This window comes from Haliotis asinina, chromosome 15 (assembly GCF_037392515.1).
Source record: "Haliotis asinina isolate JCU_RB_2024 chromosome 15, JCU_Hal_asi_v2, whole genome shotgun sequence".
Classification (NCBI taxonomy): domain Eukaryota; kingdom Metazoa; phylum Mollusca; class Gastropoda; order Lepetellida; family Haliotidae; genus Haliotis; species Haliotis asinina.
Window position 1 is genome coordinate 10,806,201 of NC_090294.1, and position 18,662 is coordinate 10,824,862.

The following is an 18,662-nucleotide window of genomic DNA, read 5'->3' on the forward strand; positions in this document are numbered from 1 at the left end:
GCTTGTCAAAGCAACCTAAAACTACTTGATCCTGTGCACCATCAAAGCCTAAGACTTTGTCTCGGTTCTTTTAGAACCTCTCCTATCGACAGTCTATACGTCGAAGCTGATGAGCCTTCTCTCAACTTACGTCGTATCAAACTATCTTTACAATGCATTACAAAATTAGCTTCTAATGAGTCTAATCCCGCATTTAATTGTGTCTTTAATCCTCTCTATGAGGATTTGTATATTAACAAAAAGTCTTCCGTTGTTGCGCCTCTTGAGCTCAGAATGAAGTCATTTCTTGCTGCTTCTAGCATTGAACTGAAAAATATAGCTCCTTTCCGTCTTCTTTCTTCTCCTCCTTGGCAGTTGGTTAGGCCACAAGTTGACCTAACATTAACTACATTTAAAAAATCAGAAATCAATGAATTACAGTATAAACAAGAATATAATCATCTGAAACATAAATATAGCAATTATACATCCTTATTTACAGATGGGTCCAAGGACGGTGGCGCAGTGGCTTGTGCCACTGTCATTGGAACCAGAACAATATCTTCTAGATTACCAGATAATAGTTCTATTTTTACAGCAGAAGCTAACGCCATATTAACAGCTCTTAAATATATTGAACGACATCCTAAACGTAAACAATATATAATCTTTTCCGACTCTCTTTCTTGCCTTCAGGCTATCAAACATATTTCTTGTAAACATCCAATTTTAACAGAAATTATTGAATTGTATAATGATCTTGCTACTGGCCAATATGACATCGTCTTCTGTTGGTTACCCAGCCATGTAGGAATCTCTGGTAACACATTGGCTGACCTTGCTGCTAAAGCAGCACTCACCAAATCTGTGACACCATTTCTTATTCTTTTTAGTGATTACAAAGCCACCATTAGATCTTATATCCGTGATCTGATACAAAAGAAGTGGGACACCCAAGTGGGTATCAATAAATTACATGAGATAAAACCTTACATTGGTTATACCCACTTGGGTTGTCAGTCCAGATTTGAAGAGGTTATTTTACGACGATGTCGTATTGGCCACAATAGATATACTCATGCGTACCTGTTAAAAGGTGAGGATCCTCCATTTTGTATCCCTTGTGAAGAGAGAGTTACAGTCAAGCATATTCTGCACAAGGGATAAGTATTTTACAGTTAAAACAATTAAGGATCTTTTCACCAGCGTTCATTCTCATTTAATTATAGGTTTTTTAAAAGAAATTCATTTTTGGGTTGAATTTTGAATAGTATGTTTCTGTAAATAGATGTATTTTAATGATTGGTAGTTTGACTTAGTAACTTGAATTGTTGGTGGCTGTACCCTCAAAGGGGGTTGAAGTATTGTAAAATTATTGTCCTCCTGAGAGGGTACGTAAGTCCACAAACATTCACAGTAAATTTAAGTCTACCAGGTTTTTAATCGTAGTATTCATGTGATTTTAATTTTGGCTAACTTTTCGTACAATCGCCTTTAAGGATGGTGTAAATCCAACTAGGGTCCATGTAGGTAGCAAAGGTACTGTAAGTCCCCATGGTCCCAAGTGGGGTGATCTACCGTCTGTTGTTGGTGATCTATAGTCTGTTTTTATATTGTATTGTCTAAATATATAGTGATATTAGTTTTAACTTTCCATGCTAGTTTTCATTGAAATTGTGATATTCTAGTTGTTTTATTGTCCTTCGTTGACATTTTTTACCACATGAATATATTTCATTTAAATGTTCTCGTCATGATATGGCTGAGATATTGCATGTGACGTAAAATATTAACTCACTCACTCACTCACTCACTCACTCACTCACTCACTCACTAATGGTAGGGTGATACGTCTGGTTTACAATACAACCGGGACTATTCTAGCATACCTGATAAATATCAGTGTTATCAAGAATGTCAGGGTCGCCGTGATCTTTTGTAATGGGTTAAATTTCCCGCCACTCACGAATGTGTGAGCTCTGTCCTTGGCCTGTTATCGCTTGAGTGGATGCCTGAGAAACTAGTAGTTGGCTTAGGTAAGTATATTTTACGCTGCTCTGTGCAATTGATATTATGCTATGTGAACGGTAGACGCACATCTGCTGCATGAAGGCCCGGTAGTGTTAGAGGTTGATGCGATCCACGTGAGTGGGATCTTGGTGTATTTGGACATCAGTGCTGTATGTTGTTCGTTACCCCTCATCAACGCACAGGGGATTCCACCCGGGCAGATTACCCAAGTGTCAACGCGGTAAGTATTTGTTGTTGCTCCTGTTCCATATTTCATATTGCTCCACATTTTCTCCCCATTTCGGGAACACCTGGTACAATCAATACGTCATAGTGATTCTTAAGCACACGCTCTGCCATCCTATCACATGGTGGCAATCTCTATATTGTCTGGTTTTGATCCATCATACAGTTGTAATACTGCTGAAACAAATATCTGCTCATGACATAGTCACAACCGTATAGTGGACTCACCTTTGGCAATGATTTCTTCTGAATGTGGGAAGGGGTTTGTCGCTTCTATTCTCTTAAATGCAAATGCAAATCTGCACTTAAAAGTACTACCATGTTGCCCAAACTAATGATTCTCTGAACGCACACACAAGTAGGTGAGCGTGAAGTGAGAGTACGTGATGTTTACCGCTGATCTAAAATCAGTTCGCCTCTGGGTCACAATCGTCGCATATAGAGAAACGACTTGGAGATAACATGAAAATGTAGGTCAGTTACGTGAAGAGGTGGGTTCCACATTTAGGACATTGTCGTGTGTGTACTTATCGACAAGTCACTGCATCTGTGATCGATCGGCGGTGAGCTATGCTCCAATTTCTGTTTTATGCAGTAGCAAGCACCAACAGCCATTGTAGCTGTACAGATATATTGCTTAAGTTTAATCATTAGTCATTCATTAAATAATGTAGATGCAGTGCTTTAAGTTATGTTTGTGTCAAGGTGCTGAAAAGGCGGTTCCAAGATGGCGGACAAAGTACCTTCCATACGTCTGAACAGCGGTTATGACATGCCTATGCTGGGCTTAGGGACCTACAACAGTTTCAAGGTTGGTAGTTGGTATATATACATACAGTGCAAGCTGTCCAACTCGGAATCTGTATTTCTCGGATTGCTGTATATACCGCACTGAACGTATTGTCCAGACGTAATTGTCAAGATCACAGATGATTTCGTTTATATAATTAGTTTATGGTACTGTAAATAGATGTAGTATGGTATTGTTAGAGTGTGTTATATATTGTTGGGAGTTGTTGTTAGATTATGTTCGGTAATACTATGGGAACAGGGTTATGTTCAGGGAAGCGTGACCAGGTATGGCCAGAGAGCTGGGGTGTTAATTTGTAAACAATAGAGAGGTGTTGAGTAGCTTGGGTATGGGAGGTCAATATAAATAGTGAGGAAGGGTAGTAATCTGCACAGTCAGCCAGAATCACCACTGTGTTCACTTGTATGGGTTCAACTTTTGTATGGGATTGCATCTCACGCTGGCTGGCGTAAGTTTTTATTATCATTATTACTTTTGTATTTATTGATTGAGTAGATGTAGCAAGAAATTGTTTTACTGATGTAGTATTTCTAGATATATGTGCATATTGTAACACTATATAGCCACAAAGCCATTCAAAATTTGAATGTTATCGTTCCACAAAACCTGTTCCACTTTCAAATATGTAAATCGGAGTAAAGTACATGCATAAAGTATAAGACATTGACACATGTCTTACTGAGTAACTGTAGTTACTTATATTGTATTGTAGTGTCCCGGAACTGGCCGGTTATCCTTAAAGTAAGGAGAGGGGTATTATCTCCGCCTGTAAGGAGACAGACAAGAGTCTTCCCTGTTGTACAAGGAGCATGTATCTCCTAGTAATGTGAGATGTGGATGGCACAGCCATCAACCATTACACAGGCCCCTTAAACTCCGTGAGGGAAACCATCGCCTGGGTGTGAGGGATACCACACAAATACCATGACGTCACCAAGTGGAACCACAGTGCACTGACATTCTGATTACATTGTAAAGAGAAAGTGTTCTCTCTGAGTGGCTAATTCCTTTATTGTTATTTAGTTCAATTGTTTAGTTTCTGATTGGGATTATATGTAATCATTATCTATATTAGTGAGGGTATTAGGATTTTAGTGTAGTTAGTAGTAGTAGTAGTATTATTAGAACTTTAGCAATATAAGTGGTAGACAGAACTGTATATGTAGCTAGGTTAGGTAATTAGATTAGTTAGTTGTATTTGCACCTGTAGAATTAGTTTAGTATAGGTATTGGGGTTACTTATATCTTAAGGGGAGGAATAAAGTTTTGCAAAACAAACTATTCTTCTGTTGTGGTTACTTTGGTATGTGACATTTTGGTGGCAGCGGTGGGATAATTAGATTATTTGTCACTATCAAAGGGAACCCTAGTTGTGTTCTGTAGCGCATTTGATGTAGCGTTGTTGATTGTATATCGCTGCAGAATCTTTGTGTCCATAAAGAAGGGTTAGAACATACGGCACCACTTCTGCGTCCTTGAGTGTATGATTTGGAATTCAAGGGTGGAGGGTGTATTGTGGTTATTGGTCAGTTAAGGCCATTGGTTCGTCGTGAACATTTTGAACATTTTGATATATGGGAAATCACCTCCGGTTTTATTCTTGGTAGGATCCCTATTTATTCCAGACAGTTTGACTTTTTGTGTACCCTGCTTTGCCCTCATACAGACAATTATGGACATTGACAAACTTATCAAACTGGGTCAGAGTTTAGGGTATGAGAAAGATGATTTGAGAGTGTTTGTGAAAGAGCAAATGGAGTTGGAGAATGAGAAAGAAAAGGACAGGCTCGAACGGGAGGAAAGAGCTAGGGAGCGGGAGATTAAAAAGTTAGAACTGGAGGAAAGAAAGGAGAAAGAAAGGTTAGAATGGGAACGAGAGAGAGAACGATTAGAATTGGAGAAAGAAAAGTGTAAAATACAGTCAAATGAAAGAATAGAACTAGCCAAGTTAGAAAAGAGTGCGGCAGGAAATCAAGAAGGGCAGGTAGGAGAGAATAGATCGGCAGCCATTCCCAAGATGCCTAAAATGCCTCCATTTGACGACCACAATGACAATATTGATGCATATCTGCAAAGGTTTGAACGTGTAGCTACAGCGCAAGGCTGGGACCCGTCCCATTGGGCAGCTTACCTGTGTACTCTGCTGAAAGGTAAGGCTTTAGAAGTATACTCCCGGTTAAATGCCTTTGAGGCTGAAAATTACAATGCAGTTAAAACTGCATTACTTAAACGCTATGAAATGACTGAGGATGGATTCCATCAGAAATTTAGGACTGCTAAAACTGAAACAGGTGAGATTTTCACACAATTTGTAGTTAGAATTGAGAACTATTTCAACAGATGGATTGAACTAAGTGGTACACAAAAGACGTTCGAAGGTGTGAGAGATTTGCTGCTGCGTGAACAGATTTTGAATGTGACTGGAAGGGATCTGGGTATATTCTTGAGAGAGAGAAAGCCAAAAGACGCGATGGAAATGGCTAGACTAGCAGAGCAATTTATAGAAGCTAGAGGTACGAGTCATGGAAGATACAATAGACCAGTTATTCCAGGTCAAACTGACAAGCAGGTTTCCAAAGGGAAAATAGTCGAGGGTAGCGCATCAGGTAAACATGGTACTTGTTCCAAACAATTTGTTCCTATTAAGGAAAGGACATGTTACAACTGCAATCAAACTGGGCATTTGGCAGCACAGTGCAAGAAACCCAAGTTTAAAGTGGCAAGTATCCAGGTGAGTGAAGACAACACAAACATGTCTCTAATACATCCAGATAACACAAAAGTAGAGCCCTGCATACATGAAGTTCTAGATGGTGATGCAGCAACTTCAGAGGAGGTTACTAAAGCAGATGTAGCCTCAGGGAGTGTGCTTACCAAAGATCACCGCATGCCATTTTATCAGGGAAAGGTAAACGACACTCCAGTAGATGTGCTTAGAGACACGGGATGTAACGGTGTAATAGTGAGGAGGTCAATGGTAAAAGATGCATGTTTGACTTCAGAAACACAATCTTGTAAATTAGCAGATAGCAGGATCTTGACACTTCCGGTAGCATGGATTACTGTAAATACGCCCTTTTACACGGGTATGGTGAGAGCAGCATGTATGGACACACCAATCTGTGACTTAATATTAGGCAATATTCCCGGAGTTAGAGAGCCAGGAGATCCAGACTTGATGTGGGATAAGCAGGACATTAAAACAGTAGGTGCTGTAGAGACAAGGAGCCAGAGAAGAGTACGCCAAGTAGGCATGGAACCCTTGAAGACATTGGAACCTGTTGGGTTGAGACTGAGTCGAGGTGAGTTCGTATCCCTACAACATCAGGATTCAAGTCTGAACAAAATAAGAAAATTAGTGGAAGAAGGTAAGATTAGGGAGACCCGACATAGTACTTCCTCTTACTTTGTGGAGAATGATATGCTGTATAGGAAGCATACTTCCAATAAAATGGACAATGGTAAACAAGTTGTACAGGCAGTAGTACCGGTTGGATTGCGCACACAGGTAATGAAGGTATGTCATGAAGCACTGATGGGTGGACATCTTGGAATCAAGAAGACTCTAGATAGGGTAATCTCACAGTTTTATTGGCCAGGAGTAATTGGTGATGTCAGAAGACATGTTCAGTCTTGTGATATTTGTCAACGTACCATGCCGAAGGGAAAGGTAAGGAAAATACCACTGGGACAAATGCCATTAATTGAAGTGCCATTTGAGAGGGTAGCTGTTGATTTGATTGGTCCATTGTATCCTGTCACAGACAAGGGTAATAGGTATATACTGACGGTGGTTGATTATGCAACACGATACCCAGAAGCAGTAGCTTTACCCAGAGTAGAGACGGAATATGTTGCCGAAGCTCTGTTCGAGATATTTAGTAGGGTTGGTATCCCCAAGGAGATATTAACAGACATGGGAGCCCAGTTCACGTCAGGCGTGATGAAGGAGGTAAGTAGACTATTGTCCATACATCAGCTTACTACTTCCCCTTATCATCCAATGTGCAATGGCCTAGTGGAGAAGTTCAATGGAACCTTGAAGACGATGCTGAAACGGATGTGTGCAGAACGACCAAATGACTGGGACAGGTATGTACCTGCTTTGTTATTTGCTTACCGAGAGGTACCTCAAGAGAGTTTGGGTTTTGCCCCATTTGAACTCTTATATGGACGCACTGTGAGAGGACCAGTACAGATTCTGAGGGAAATCTGGACAAGAGATATACCAAATCCAGAGGTAAGAACCACATATGAGTATGTGCTAGATCTTCAAAACCGTCTTGAGGAGACTATTCACGTAGCACAGCAAGAACTTCAAAAGAAAGCATGTAAATCCAAAAAGTTCTTTGATGTGAAGTCCAAGCCAAGAAAAATGAAGGTTGGTGATAAAGTATTAATTCTGTTGCCCACTGATTCAAACAAACTGTTGCTGCAGTGGAAAGGGCCATATGAAATACTGGATACCTTTGGCATTGGCAATTACAGAATACAGGTTGGTAACAAGATTAAAACCTATCATGCCAATCTACTGAAAAGGTACATTGAGAGAGAGGAGGTCAAGGACACAGCTGTATGTGACGTCAGCATAGCTCAACTTGTGCATGTCAGTGCTGGTCTGGTGGATGTCAAGGCTGAAGAGGTGAGTATGTTAGACATAGCTTCACCTTCTTTAGTTTCTAAGGAAACGTATCAGGATGTAGACATTTCTGAAGATTTGACAGAGGAGCAACAAAATGATGTGAAGGAGCTCATAAGTGAATTCAAAGATGTACTGAGTGATTTACCAGGGAAGGTAGATTGTATGGAATATAAGATCAAGCTGACATGTAATGAGCCTATACGATCCAAGCCCTATCCACTTCCTCATCATATGAGAGATGTTGTAGCTAAGGAGATACAGCTAATGTTAGACATGGGGGTGATAGAACCTTCTCAGTCACCATATAAAATACAGAAGTTAGAAAGATATCTGTATGGGAGAGAATTTATTTTGGAGACTGACCATCAGCCCTTAATATGGATGACCAAGGCAAAAATGACCAATGGACGAGTGATGAGGTGGGCCCTGACTTTGCAACCCTACAGATTTCTAATTCGTGCAATCAAAGGAAGTGAGAATGTTGGGGCTGATCTCTTGAGCCGGTGTTCACCCTAGTCATACTATGTGTATGGCAGTGTGTAAATAATGTACTCTCTGCATATCCAGATTATTTGTCAGCAGTTATTTCTTATGTATTACTGTGCTATTGTACATTTAGACAATTGTGTTTTATGATATTTATGCATTAAAACAAACTTAAATGTGATCTTGAGTGTAATATATAATTGTACTTGTGTACAATTACTTGAAGAGGGGAGTGATGTCAAGATCACAGATGATTTCGTTTATATAATTAGTTTATGGTACTGTAAATAGATGTAGTATGGTATTGTTAGAGTGTGTTATATATTGTTGGGAGTTGTTGTTAGATTATGTTCGGTAATACTATGGGAACAGGGTTATGTTCAGGGAAGCGTGACCAGGTATGGCCAGAGAGCTGGGGTGTTAATTTGTAAACAATAGAGAGGTGTTGAGTAGCTTGGGTATGGGAGGTCAATATAAATAGTGAGGAAGGGTAGTAATCTGCACAGTCAGCCAGAATCACCACTGTGTTCACTTGTATGGGTTCAACTTTTGTATGGGATTGCATCTCACGCTGGCTGGCGTAAGTTTTTATTATCATTATTACTTTTGTATTTATTGATTGAGTAGATGTAGCAAGAAATTGTTTTACTGATGTAGTATTTCTAGATATATGTGCATATTGTAACACTATATAGCCACAAAGCCATTCAAAATTTGAATGTTATCGTTCCACAAAACCTGTTCCACTTTCAAATATGTAAATCGGAGTAAAGTACATGCATAAAGTATAAGACATTGACACATGTCTTACTGAGTAACTGTAGTTACTTATATTGTATTGTAGTGTCCCGGAACTGGCCGGTTATCCTTAAAGTAAGGAGAGGGGTATTATCTCCGCCTGTAAGGAGACAGACAAGAGTCTTCCCTGTTGTACAAGGAGCATGTATCTCCTAGTAATGTGAGATGTGGATGGCACAGCCATCAACCATTACACAGGCCCCTTAAACTCCGTGAGGGAAACCATCGCCTGGGTGTGAGGGATACCACACAAATACCATGACGTCACCAAGTGGAACCACAGTGCACTGACATTCTGATTACATTGTAAAGAGAAAGTGTTCTCTCTGAGTGGCTAATTCCTTTATTGTTATTTAGTTCAATTGTTTAGTTTCTGATTGGGATTATATGTAATCATTATCTATATTAGTGAGGGTATTAGGATTTTAGTGTAGTTAGTAGTAGTAGTAGTATTATTAGAACTTTAGCAATATAAGTGGTAGACAGAACTGTATATGTAGCTAGGTTAGGTAATTAGATTAGTTAGTTGTATTTGCACCTGTAGAATTAGTTTAGTATAGGTATTGGGGTTACTTATATCTTAAGGGGAGGAATAAAGTTTTGCAAAACAAACTATTCTTCTGTTGTGGTTACTTTGGTATGTGACAGTAATCCTTCGTTGTTGAAAAAAAAAACATTTTATCTCAGACTCTCATTACTTCGGATTTCGGGCCGTGCTGCTTGGCCAAAAAGCCTTTAGTAAACAACCAGTTTATTGATTTGTGTATTTTGTCTAGCGGTGAACCCTTATTTGCCTCTTATGCGATTAGCACAAATTTGTAAACTATAATTGAGGATAATTCAAGCCTTAAGACATCGATATAGGAAACTTCTGTGTATATCTAAATGTAGATATGAACATCGTAAGTTTGTATTACGGTAATTGTGGTACTGACCTTATAATTTGAACAGATGCTCACCGTACACTTCCTGGCCTAGGGTTTTGAAGCTCTGTTAAAGCTTAGCGCTAAGGTAGTGTAAAGGGTCATACATTAACATTTATTTACGACTGTCTTAGCGCTATGAGAGCTTCGATTATCTAGGCCCTGGCCGGTGGTAACTTCAGTATATAGAGTATACTCCAGACCGAAGTCTACTATATATTCTTAGGTAGGTGTGTTTACTGTCAAATCTCAGGTGTGCAATTACTGTTAACTTTCTGCCTTACGTTGAATGATAGTAATGGCCACATACTTGTGCATGCTCAAAGGACTAACTCATTAATACCCCGGATACCACCAACTGAATGTGACGCTGTAGAAGCTTCATAGTCACATGGCTTATCACATGGGTACCCGTTTTCTGCTGGGTGAAAAGAATGGTGGTTGCTTAATTTCAACTGAATTGTGTCCTGGGTTCTGTGCAACGAACTGCACAACACTACACAAATAATAATCATTTTTCCTTATAGTCTGTTTGGCTTGGACTGATGTATTGCAGTCTAACTCGAAAATAACCAGGTGTGCGAGGAAGGATGGAGAAGGCACAGCACAGGTTAATTTCAAAAATATAAATCTTGAACACATGGCTGTCTCTTTCTCGGCACTCCTCATTCGTAACAGACAGTGAACTGCATCACTATGTTAATGATAGTTTGTGAAACAAATTTTTTTATTTGTAGGACAAACATTCTCCAAAACCTTACAGAGTTGGAATGATGTTTTGATTGCGATCACCGTTCCACCGAGTATGCTATGTTTAATAGTTTTCGAGTTAGATTACAATTCATCGGTCTGCTTTTGAGACAAACGGAATATACAAGGCACATGTCCAGTGCCTAATCCCAAGTTACCAGCATTGTGTGTAACGATCATACACCCCCTAGGCCTATCGTCACAAGTCAGAATACTATTGCTGAGAGGTCAATATTACCGATATTGCCCGTTTTGCTTTATTTCCTGCGTGCATGAAAGACGACACTCATACACCATTCTGGTCAAAACGTGTTAAGAATCTGATAAACAATGGATCGTAGTTAGGGAAATCTGGAATTTGAATACACACATCATGACACAATAAACGGTGGTAACACTGCACAACTCCAATCACGAAACTTCTATGTAGATTATCAATATATTTTCCCAAACAGCCAAACGAGGTGGGTGACGCCGTAGAGGCTGCAATACAGATGGGATATCGCCATATTGACACAGCCTGGAGCTATACAACGGAACCGGAAATCGGGGCCACCGTTAAAAAACTGATCCAAGAAGGGAAAATAAAGAGGGAGGAGCTGTTCATTGTGACGAAGGTAGGAAGAACGTGACACGTGAGACCTCGTCAGATTCGGGGTTAGCAAGTCATGGGTGTGCATGTTAACCCACAGCTGGTCTGATGTTTTCATTACATTCTGCGTTGAAATGAATATTTGATCATAAACCGATTTGGATCATTTTCACCCAAACAGACAGTGGGGCGAATTAAAGTGTGTGGTGTGAGAAACCTCTGTCGATGTCATTTACGATTCAGTGCGTAAATGGACTACTGAAAATCAATGATGACAAAGCAGTCTTCCTGCCTAGACGGTTAACGTTTTGCTATGAACTGCATAGACACTCCCTGTAGAACACCTCCAGGACTTAATGGGTCGATGATCTACAGAGACAATAGACAAGAGCAAAAAAAACCCTAAAAAACAGAACAGCATATTGTACGTGACGCTATTTGATAACTGATTTTTTTCTGTGAGCAGGTTTGGTCACACACGCTATTGACGTGAAGTGCCACTGAACAATTTTTGGCGTCTGTGCCCATATTCATCAATGCTTGGTTTTGGTACCCAACTTCAATTCAGGCAAAACACATGCCACAAACGATTGATCTACGACTGCAGCATCGATAAAAGCATCGCTGTCATGTTGATAGTTGCCGTATAGTTTACCTCTGGCGTCTTTCTTTTGAATTTTAAAAATGAATTGATTCGAGGGTATTGTAACGTCTTAGGCAGTCAGGCTGTAAAAACACATTGTGTAACAATGACAGATCCTTCTAAGACAACGTTAAATGGATTAGTGATCCTTGTTATCATTGCAGCTTTGGGTTCAGTTTCACGAACCAGATCAGGTAGAACCAGCGTGTCGGCAGTCACTGGAGGCCCTGGGCATGGATTATATAGATCTGTATCTAATCCACTTTCCTATGGCTTTCGAAGTGAGTAAAAAATGTCTCTGCCTTCGGTTGCCTTCTGCTGATTTAATCAGTACTGACGTACTGAAATCACATATCAAACTTTTGATTTATAATGTTACGAAATCATTTGTATCAAAAGTACCTAATATATGGTGTTAAGGGTGTATGTACAGTGCCCATATGTCTTAGCAAACCACCTCTAGAATGTCTCTAGTCTCTCCCCATAGAGTATATAGTACTTAGTACTTTAAATTACATCATCTGTTCGTATCTGTGTTTCTCCAGGACGCGAAGTTTACCAAGCCGACTATGACGGACTATCTAGATACGTGGAGAGTAAGTAGCTTCCAATATAACTCCTCTAAGCATTATTCCATTAAGTGACACGCACTTTGCAAAGTTGCGGTCTGAGTAAAAACTGAACATAATGGTAAATACAACAACTGTCACTGATGAACAAAGTACAATTTAGTTGTTTGAAGCTGTTCTATGCATTGGCCTTGTAAAGACTTCACTCATAGAGTGTTATATGAGCACAATGAAAAGAAAGAGGTTTCATTGTTGAAGATAATTGCATTGAGTGTTGAGCATAGGTTTAAGGAAACAGCTTTAGAAAAAATTGTCGAGTGAAATAACGAATTCTGTTATAAACATTCATGTTAAAGGATTTCTCTATATAAGGTTACACTCTCCTCTCCAACAGGCCATGGAGAAGCTCGTGGACAAAGGTCTTGTCAGGTCTATCGGCGTCTCCAACTTCAATAAACAACAGCTGGAGAGGATTCTCAAAATGGACGGCCTCAAGTACAAGCCAACGAATATCCAGGTAGATATTATTTGTTGAATCTGACCAATCGGAGTCATCTTTTTATGCTTTTGATATACCCCGATACCTCGTACTATAAGTGGATTGCTGTTTAAAACATCGTTACAATCCACTTGTGTTGTCTGTTTTAGGTGGAGATGTCTCCATATCTGGGCCAGGAAGACCTTCTCCAGTTCTGCCTCAAGAACGGCATCTCAACTACTGGCTACGCATCTTTCGGGGCCCCAGGACAGGACTAGTAAGTTGAGTTACATTGTCCGTTATCAGTTCATAGGTATAGTATATTTTGACCGGGGGCTGCAATTTGCGAACGGTTAAAGCAATGTCGATTTCAGACGATAGCACGATTACTTGCTACCTCTAGCCCACATGGAAGTCCCATAGATGAGTCCTATCTTTATATATTTCAGTATAACCAAGGATGCTCCAAAGACCCTCGAAGACCCGACCATTGTCCAAATCGGAAGGAAATACAACAAATCTTCAGCTCAGGTATGCTGTTGTATCAACAATGAGTAAAGAGTCACATATTCTTACATTTTGAGGAGCAGTGAGGTAGACTAGTGTTTAAAGCGTTCGCTCGTCACGCCGAAGACCAGGGTTCGATTCCCCACACATGTACAATGTGTGAGGGCCATTTTCTGGTGTCCCCCGCCCTGATATCGCTGGAATATTGCTAAAAGCGGCCTAAAACTAAACTCACTCTGAAATTTGGATTATATCATAGCTTTGAACTAACTGACGACTCTAATAGTTCAATTCAGTGACATGCATGTACACTACACGCAAAAAGGCCCTAAACATAAAACAAAACAACAACAACAACAACAACAACAACAGAAAAGAAAAAACATTCCCCTGCTTCTTTAATGACGAAGGTACCTATCTTCATCTGGCACTGTGATGCATGGATGTCCATTTCTTGAACGTCTACGGTGACCCCAGTCTCTCTTAGGCGCTTAATACGTCTTGTAACTCTGATATGGTGGCATCCGAGGTAACAGCGCTGTATGAGCAAATCTGTTGACAAATATAATATTAGATGTTCCTAAACACAATATCTAAGACGCATTTTACTTGTATTCATTAGTGCAAATCAACAGAAAATGTTAGAAATGAAATCATAGAAATGATTCTCTCACATTTTAGAAACTCTATAACAGTTGTTCATTGTCTTAGTAGCTGAACAATGATGACTTTAAATGGTTTATCTTTGTCTCAAAGCAGAATTGTATTTCAACGTTTCTCTTGGACATCTAAATCACTGTTATGATTCATTTCAGCATGGTCGAAAATAGGACACTTTACCTTTACTGAAAACGATGCATTTCACATGGAGAATGTTTCTAATGACGTCCATATAGCTGCGTTGTTCATCTTTCTAGTAAACTAATGCCTTCTGACATATCCTTGAAAGTGTGTCGGTAATTCATGAAGTTAGGAGGGTAACGTTTGGTTTTGACGTTCGGTGTATGACGTGGATTGGAGTATGACAGACACAAAAGACTGGTGTTTCATGTATGCATGCTTTACAAGGAAGAACCTCAAAGCAATTGGTATCAATTAGCCTGAGACTACAGGAGATAATGGTGCAATGACATATATATTTCAGAAGAAGGATCTGTATACCCCTGTATAGTTCGATAAAGTACTGCTTTGCTCTTACGTATTATGGTTAAAGCTCAAACAATTCCTCGAATAGGATTTTTAAAGATGTGATACTTGTCCAAACAGATAATATTTAGATTACAATGTAATACTGACCCTACGTAAAATGTTATTTACAGTGTGATGTCTGTCCAAACAGATATGTAGTCTTGAAGATTCGCGTTAGGACTGATCTTCAGCAGCCCATAAAAGGCGACTAAAGGAATCGAGTGGTCAGGTGCGATAACGTGGTTGACGCCTGTCATCGATTCCAAGTTGTGGAGATGCCCATGATGTTGATCATTGGATTGTATGGTCCTGACTCGATTAGTGACAGTCCTCCGCCATATTGCTGAAATATTGCTGAGTGCGTTGTAAAACTGAAGTCACTCAAACAAACAGATATGCCGTTTACCATATACGAATGTTCCTTGAGATATGTTGTTATTCACGATGTACTCTTCTTGATGCTTAACTTTCTAACCATATATCATTGTCATTTCATTAACCCAAAGTTGTCTCGTGTGTATCAGGTGATTCTCCGATGGGGCATACAGAGAGGTTTTGCTGTGGTTCCCAAGAGTACGAATCCATCTCGTTTGGCCCAGAACATGGATGTGAGTGTTTGTTCTTTGTAACAATTCAACAAGGAACATGTGGTTTCGTGTTTTATATCTGTCTTGGTCCAGATGTTCGCATGAAAACACTAGACAGACAACCAGATTGGTTTCTTTCCAACTCTGAAAAATGACTAATGAGATTCACTGAAATTCCAGTAAAATGCACCACTGAAGATCCGGGATCCTGATGTCTCCCTCGGTACATTTAAAATGAACTCACAGTTTACATGTTGGTTTAACGTATCAATTGACCTTGTTTCAGATATTTGGTTTCAAGCTCAGTGAGGAGGATGTGAAGGCGATGCTAGCTCTGGACAGAGGCTATAGATCCAACGCCCATCTCTTCAAGGCGTAAGCACGATTGTAGAACTACACTATGATCGAATGAGGATTGTCTCGATAATAATAATAATGCTAACTTTTGCGCCTAGATTCCAACGCGATGCTGCTCTCTGGCGTTACATTATTACCTCAGAGAAATCAGTCTTTTTTCAAGTCTGCCAATGAGCTCTAAGCCGTATAGGTCGGTACATCCGGTACCCATTGTAAACATCTGGTTTATAGGTAGAGCAATGTAAACGAAGTGCCTTGCCTAGGGACATAACACAGTATTAGACCTAGGTCACAAATGTGTGGTGTATCCCCCGATAATCGAACACAGGCGTTTGGCATTAGAGGCCAGTATGCTAACCACTACACCACTGTGCTCCATATCGATAAAGTGTTTGTGATGGTATAACTTGTGAAGCCCATTTCTGATGTGCCTAATCGTGGTAATTCTGGAATAATGCTAATGATCCGCATCATTTGAATTGGAGTGACGCTACGTGAAACAATGTTATCTTGTTTCAAAGACATTTTTGGAACGGGTCATTTACATATTGGATTTATATGCACAATTTTCTCGACTTACTATGATAAATCAGAAGTTGCGTGGATAAGTTGTGAAAATAGTAATGTTACATTCAGATCAGATCTAAACCTGCGTTGGAAGCCAGAAATGTTTAGGATTTGGGGTATAGTCTTTTTGGTCGATGTTAACAAAATTATTAAACTGTGAAAGTAAGATTTATGAAATTAAAGTAATAATTAAACGATGGATGAAAAGAACCATAACTCCAATGGGAAAAGTTGCTATTATGAAACCATTACTTATTTTCAAACTACATTTCCTTTTTCTTACTTTGCCGAACCCACCCGGTGAGTTTCTTAAAAAGTTAATAGTATGGTATTTGGTTTTCTTGCGGATAACAAACCAGATGAAACTAAAAGAACAGTTGTCTGAAGAGCAGTTGCAGAGGGAGAGTTGGGAATGATTGATACATATGCATATGTTGATACGTTGAAAGTAACATGGATTAGAAAATTAGGTTATGTTCAATTGTCTGGTTTTTGTTGTCCTTTTCTATCTTTCTTTTTTCTTTCTTTCTTTTAATTACATGTATTTCAAATTTACTTTTAAGTTTTCATCTCGTACAGAATAACAATACAAAACAACGCCCTGTGTCATGTCTATGGGAATAAAAATAATATGTTACGTTGTATCGGGTTAGGATTACTCTTTATGGTGGTCACAGATGCTCGCTACGTTGTTGAAACCCGGAAATCTGACATTTCCGGCACTTCAGACGACATGTCTAACAGATCCTCTTAAAACAGTTATATTCACCATACTCATAATATATGCCAAAGCAATCGTTTGAAAATGGGCATGCCATGGTCGAATCATGATACAATCCGACTTGAATATTGCACACAGTTTCGTCCAAAGAACCGTCATTGTACCTGTTTTTCCTGGTTGCAGATGCAAGGACCACCCCTATTATCCGTTCGAGAAGTGAACAGATCAAACAGCCAGACAATCGACGACAGAGTATTGCGTGCAACAATTGTTACAGATATCTGTGTGATCGTAATCAGTGTAGAATAGACACGTCGTGTTGAATATAGTAATAGTTGGGTCGAAAACGACCGTGTATCATATTACATAATTAAAACGAATAATGAATGTAAGGTACAAACAGATTCATGTAATAATGTAGCAATTTGTGCATGCTTTAATGCTTGGATTTGACGTATTGCAGAAATAAACATTCCAAGATGCAATTAGGCAAAGTGGTTCCATGTCCTTTCGGGCTCAATCCCATTACCCATCATCACAACTATCTGCATTGTAATCACACTGAACATCAAATCAACAGCAATAATAACAATACATAACTGAACAGTTCAGTGACTAAAATGTTTGCAATATTTTTATACGCTAGGTAGTTCAAATCAGGCTGCAATTTCACAGCTGCTGTTATTGTAGGTGTCTGTATCACAAGGAATACAATGTTTCTAAATAGCATGAAAAAAAACATGAGAATATAATGACACCACAAGGGAATATGTGTAAGAACAGAGGCAACAAATTTCGCAAAACGAAATAATCAGTGAGAGGTAAACCCAAGGGTAGAGTGGTGTGATGATTGTATTCACCATCTTAACATCTTACTTCATCAGTTTAAATATACTAGTATACAGAAAGCACACGCTAAACATGTCACATAGAGAAGGCGTAGAAAAGTGATTGTAGTATTTGCTGATGATAGGGGAGATGCAGTTCCTATCGGAAAGATCACTTATAATGGGCGCTTATAACTGCTGTGATGTAAGCAATCCAAAATGCTTCTGCAACATCCAAAATTATACAGTAATAACAAGCATATTTTTGTAAATTGAGAAGACTTCCAACGCATGGTTGTTAGTGGAACAATCATTCTGAGAACATGGTCAGTTTGAACAAAGGGTCCTGTCAGCTCTAGAAACTACTTCAACATTGGTTTATGAAAATCTCAATATTCGGAATGCTCATATACCATGCAGGGATGTACAGTCTTTCAGTACAAAGAAACAAGATTTAGTTATGACTGAAGATATCAGTCCACGGTTGTTTACATGACCATGATAGGCTCGACCGTTGGAGAGATTTCTTGGTGGAGCACTTTTCTGAAGACTGAATGTTCCTGTATAAGAGCACCAGGCAGCGATTTGAGTCCTCTTCTTGCACAGGTGTTTCTAATTTTCCTGTGAAGTGCAAATTTGATTACCTGTTTGGTAATGCAGAATTATCCCGAAAGCTTCTATCTATCTATCTATCTATCTATCTATCTATCTATCTATCTATCTATCTACTCATATGTGTGTGTGTGTAGATAGATAAAATCATACACACACTTGCGCTCGCACCCACACAATATTATTCATCATGTATTTAAGCACAGAAAAATATTACTCCCTCTACTCCTTTCTAATGGTAGGGTCATCCGTCTGGTTTACAATACAGACTGGACTATTGATATTATTATGTTATGTCAACGGTAGACGTATCTGCTCATGACATAGTCACAACCGTACAATCGACTCGGCCTTGGCAATGATTTCTTC

General features: G+C 39.3%; 1 protein-coding gene across 6 annotated transcripts; it reads left to right on the top strand.

Annotated features, from left to right (window-relative positions):
* Positions 1–1,857: 1,857 nt before the first annotated feature.
* LOC137265703 (aldo-keto reductase family 1 member B1-like) lies at positions 1,858–17,339 on the top strand. Of its 6 annotated transcripts, none has more exons than XM_067801143.1 (12): positions 1,858–2,015; positions 2,941–3,046; positions 9,924–10,121; positions 11,101–11,262; positions 12,045–12,161; positions 12,426–12,476; positions 12,844–12,966; positions 13,098–13,204; positions 13,377–13,458; positions 15,147–15,230; positions 15,496–15,584; positions 17,038–17,339. In XM_067801143.1, the coding sequence occupies exons 4-12, from the start codon at positions 11,140–11,142 to the stop codon at positions 17,072–17,074; spliced, it is 813 nt and encodes a 270-aa protein (XP_067657244.1). In that variant the 5' UTR covers positions 1,858–2,015; positions 2,941–3,046; positions 9,924–10,121; positions 11,101–11,139; the 3' UTR covers positions 17,075–17,339. The 6 variants fall into 6 exon arrangements, with proteins under 6 accessions (XP_067657244.1, XP_067657240.1, XP_067657239.1 ...); XM_067801142.1 differs by lacking the exon at positions 1,858–2,015 and adding an exon at positions 2,025–2,230; XM_067801139.1 differs by lacking the exon at positions 9,924–10,121.
* The last annotated feature ends 1,323 nt before the right edge of the window (positions 17,340–18,662 follow it).

Bases quoted from the DNA above. Each gene is read 5' to 3' on its own strand.
- LOC137265703 (XM_067801139.1), top strand. From the start codon at position 2,963: ATGGCGGACAAAGTACCTTCCATACGTCTGAACAGCGGTTATGACATG. The intron at 3,047-11,100 runs GTTGGTAGTTGG...TTTCCCAAACAG, and splicing joins GGACCTACAACAGTTTCAAG to CCAAACGAGGTGGGTGACGC. The intron at 12,477-12,843 runs GTAAGTAGCTTC...CCTCTCCAACAG, and splicing joins ACTATCTAGATACGTGGAGA to GCCATGGAGAAGCTCGTGGA.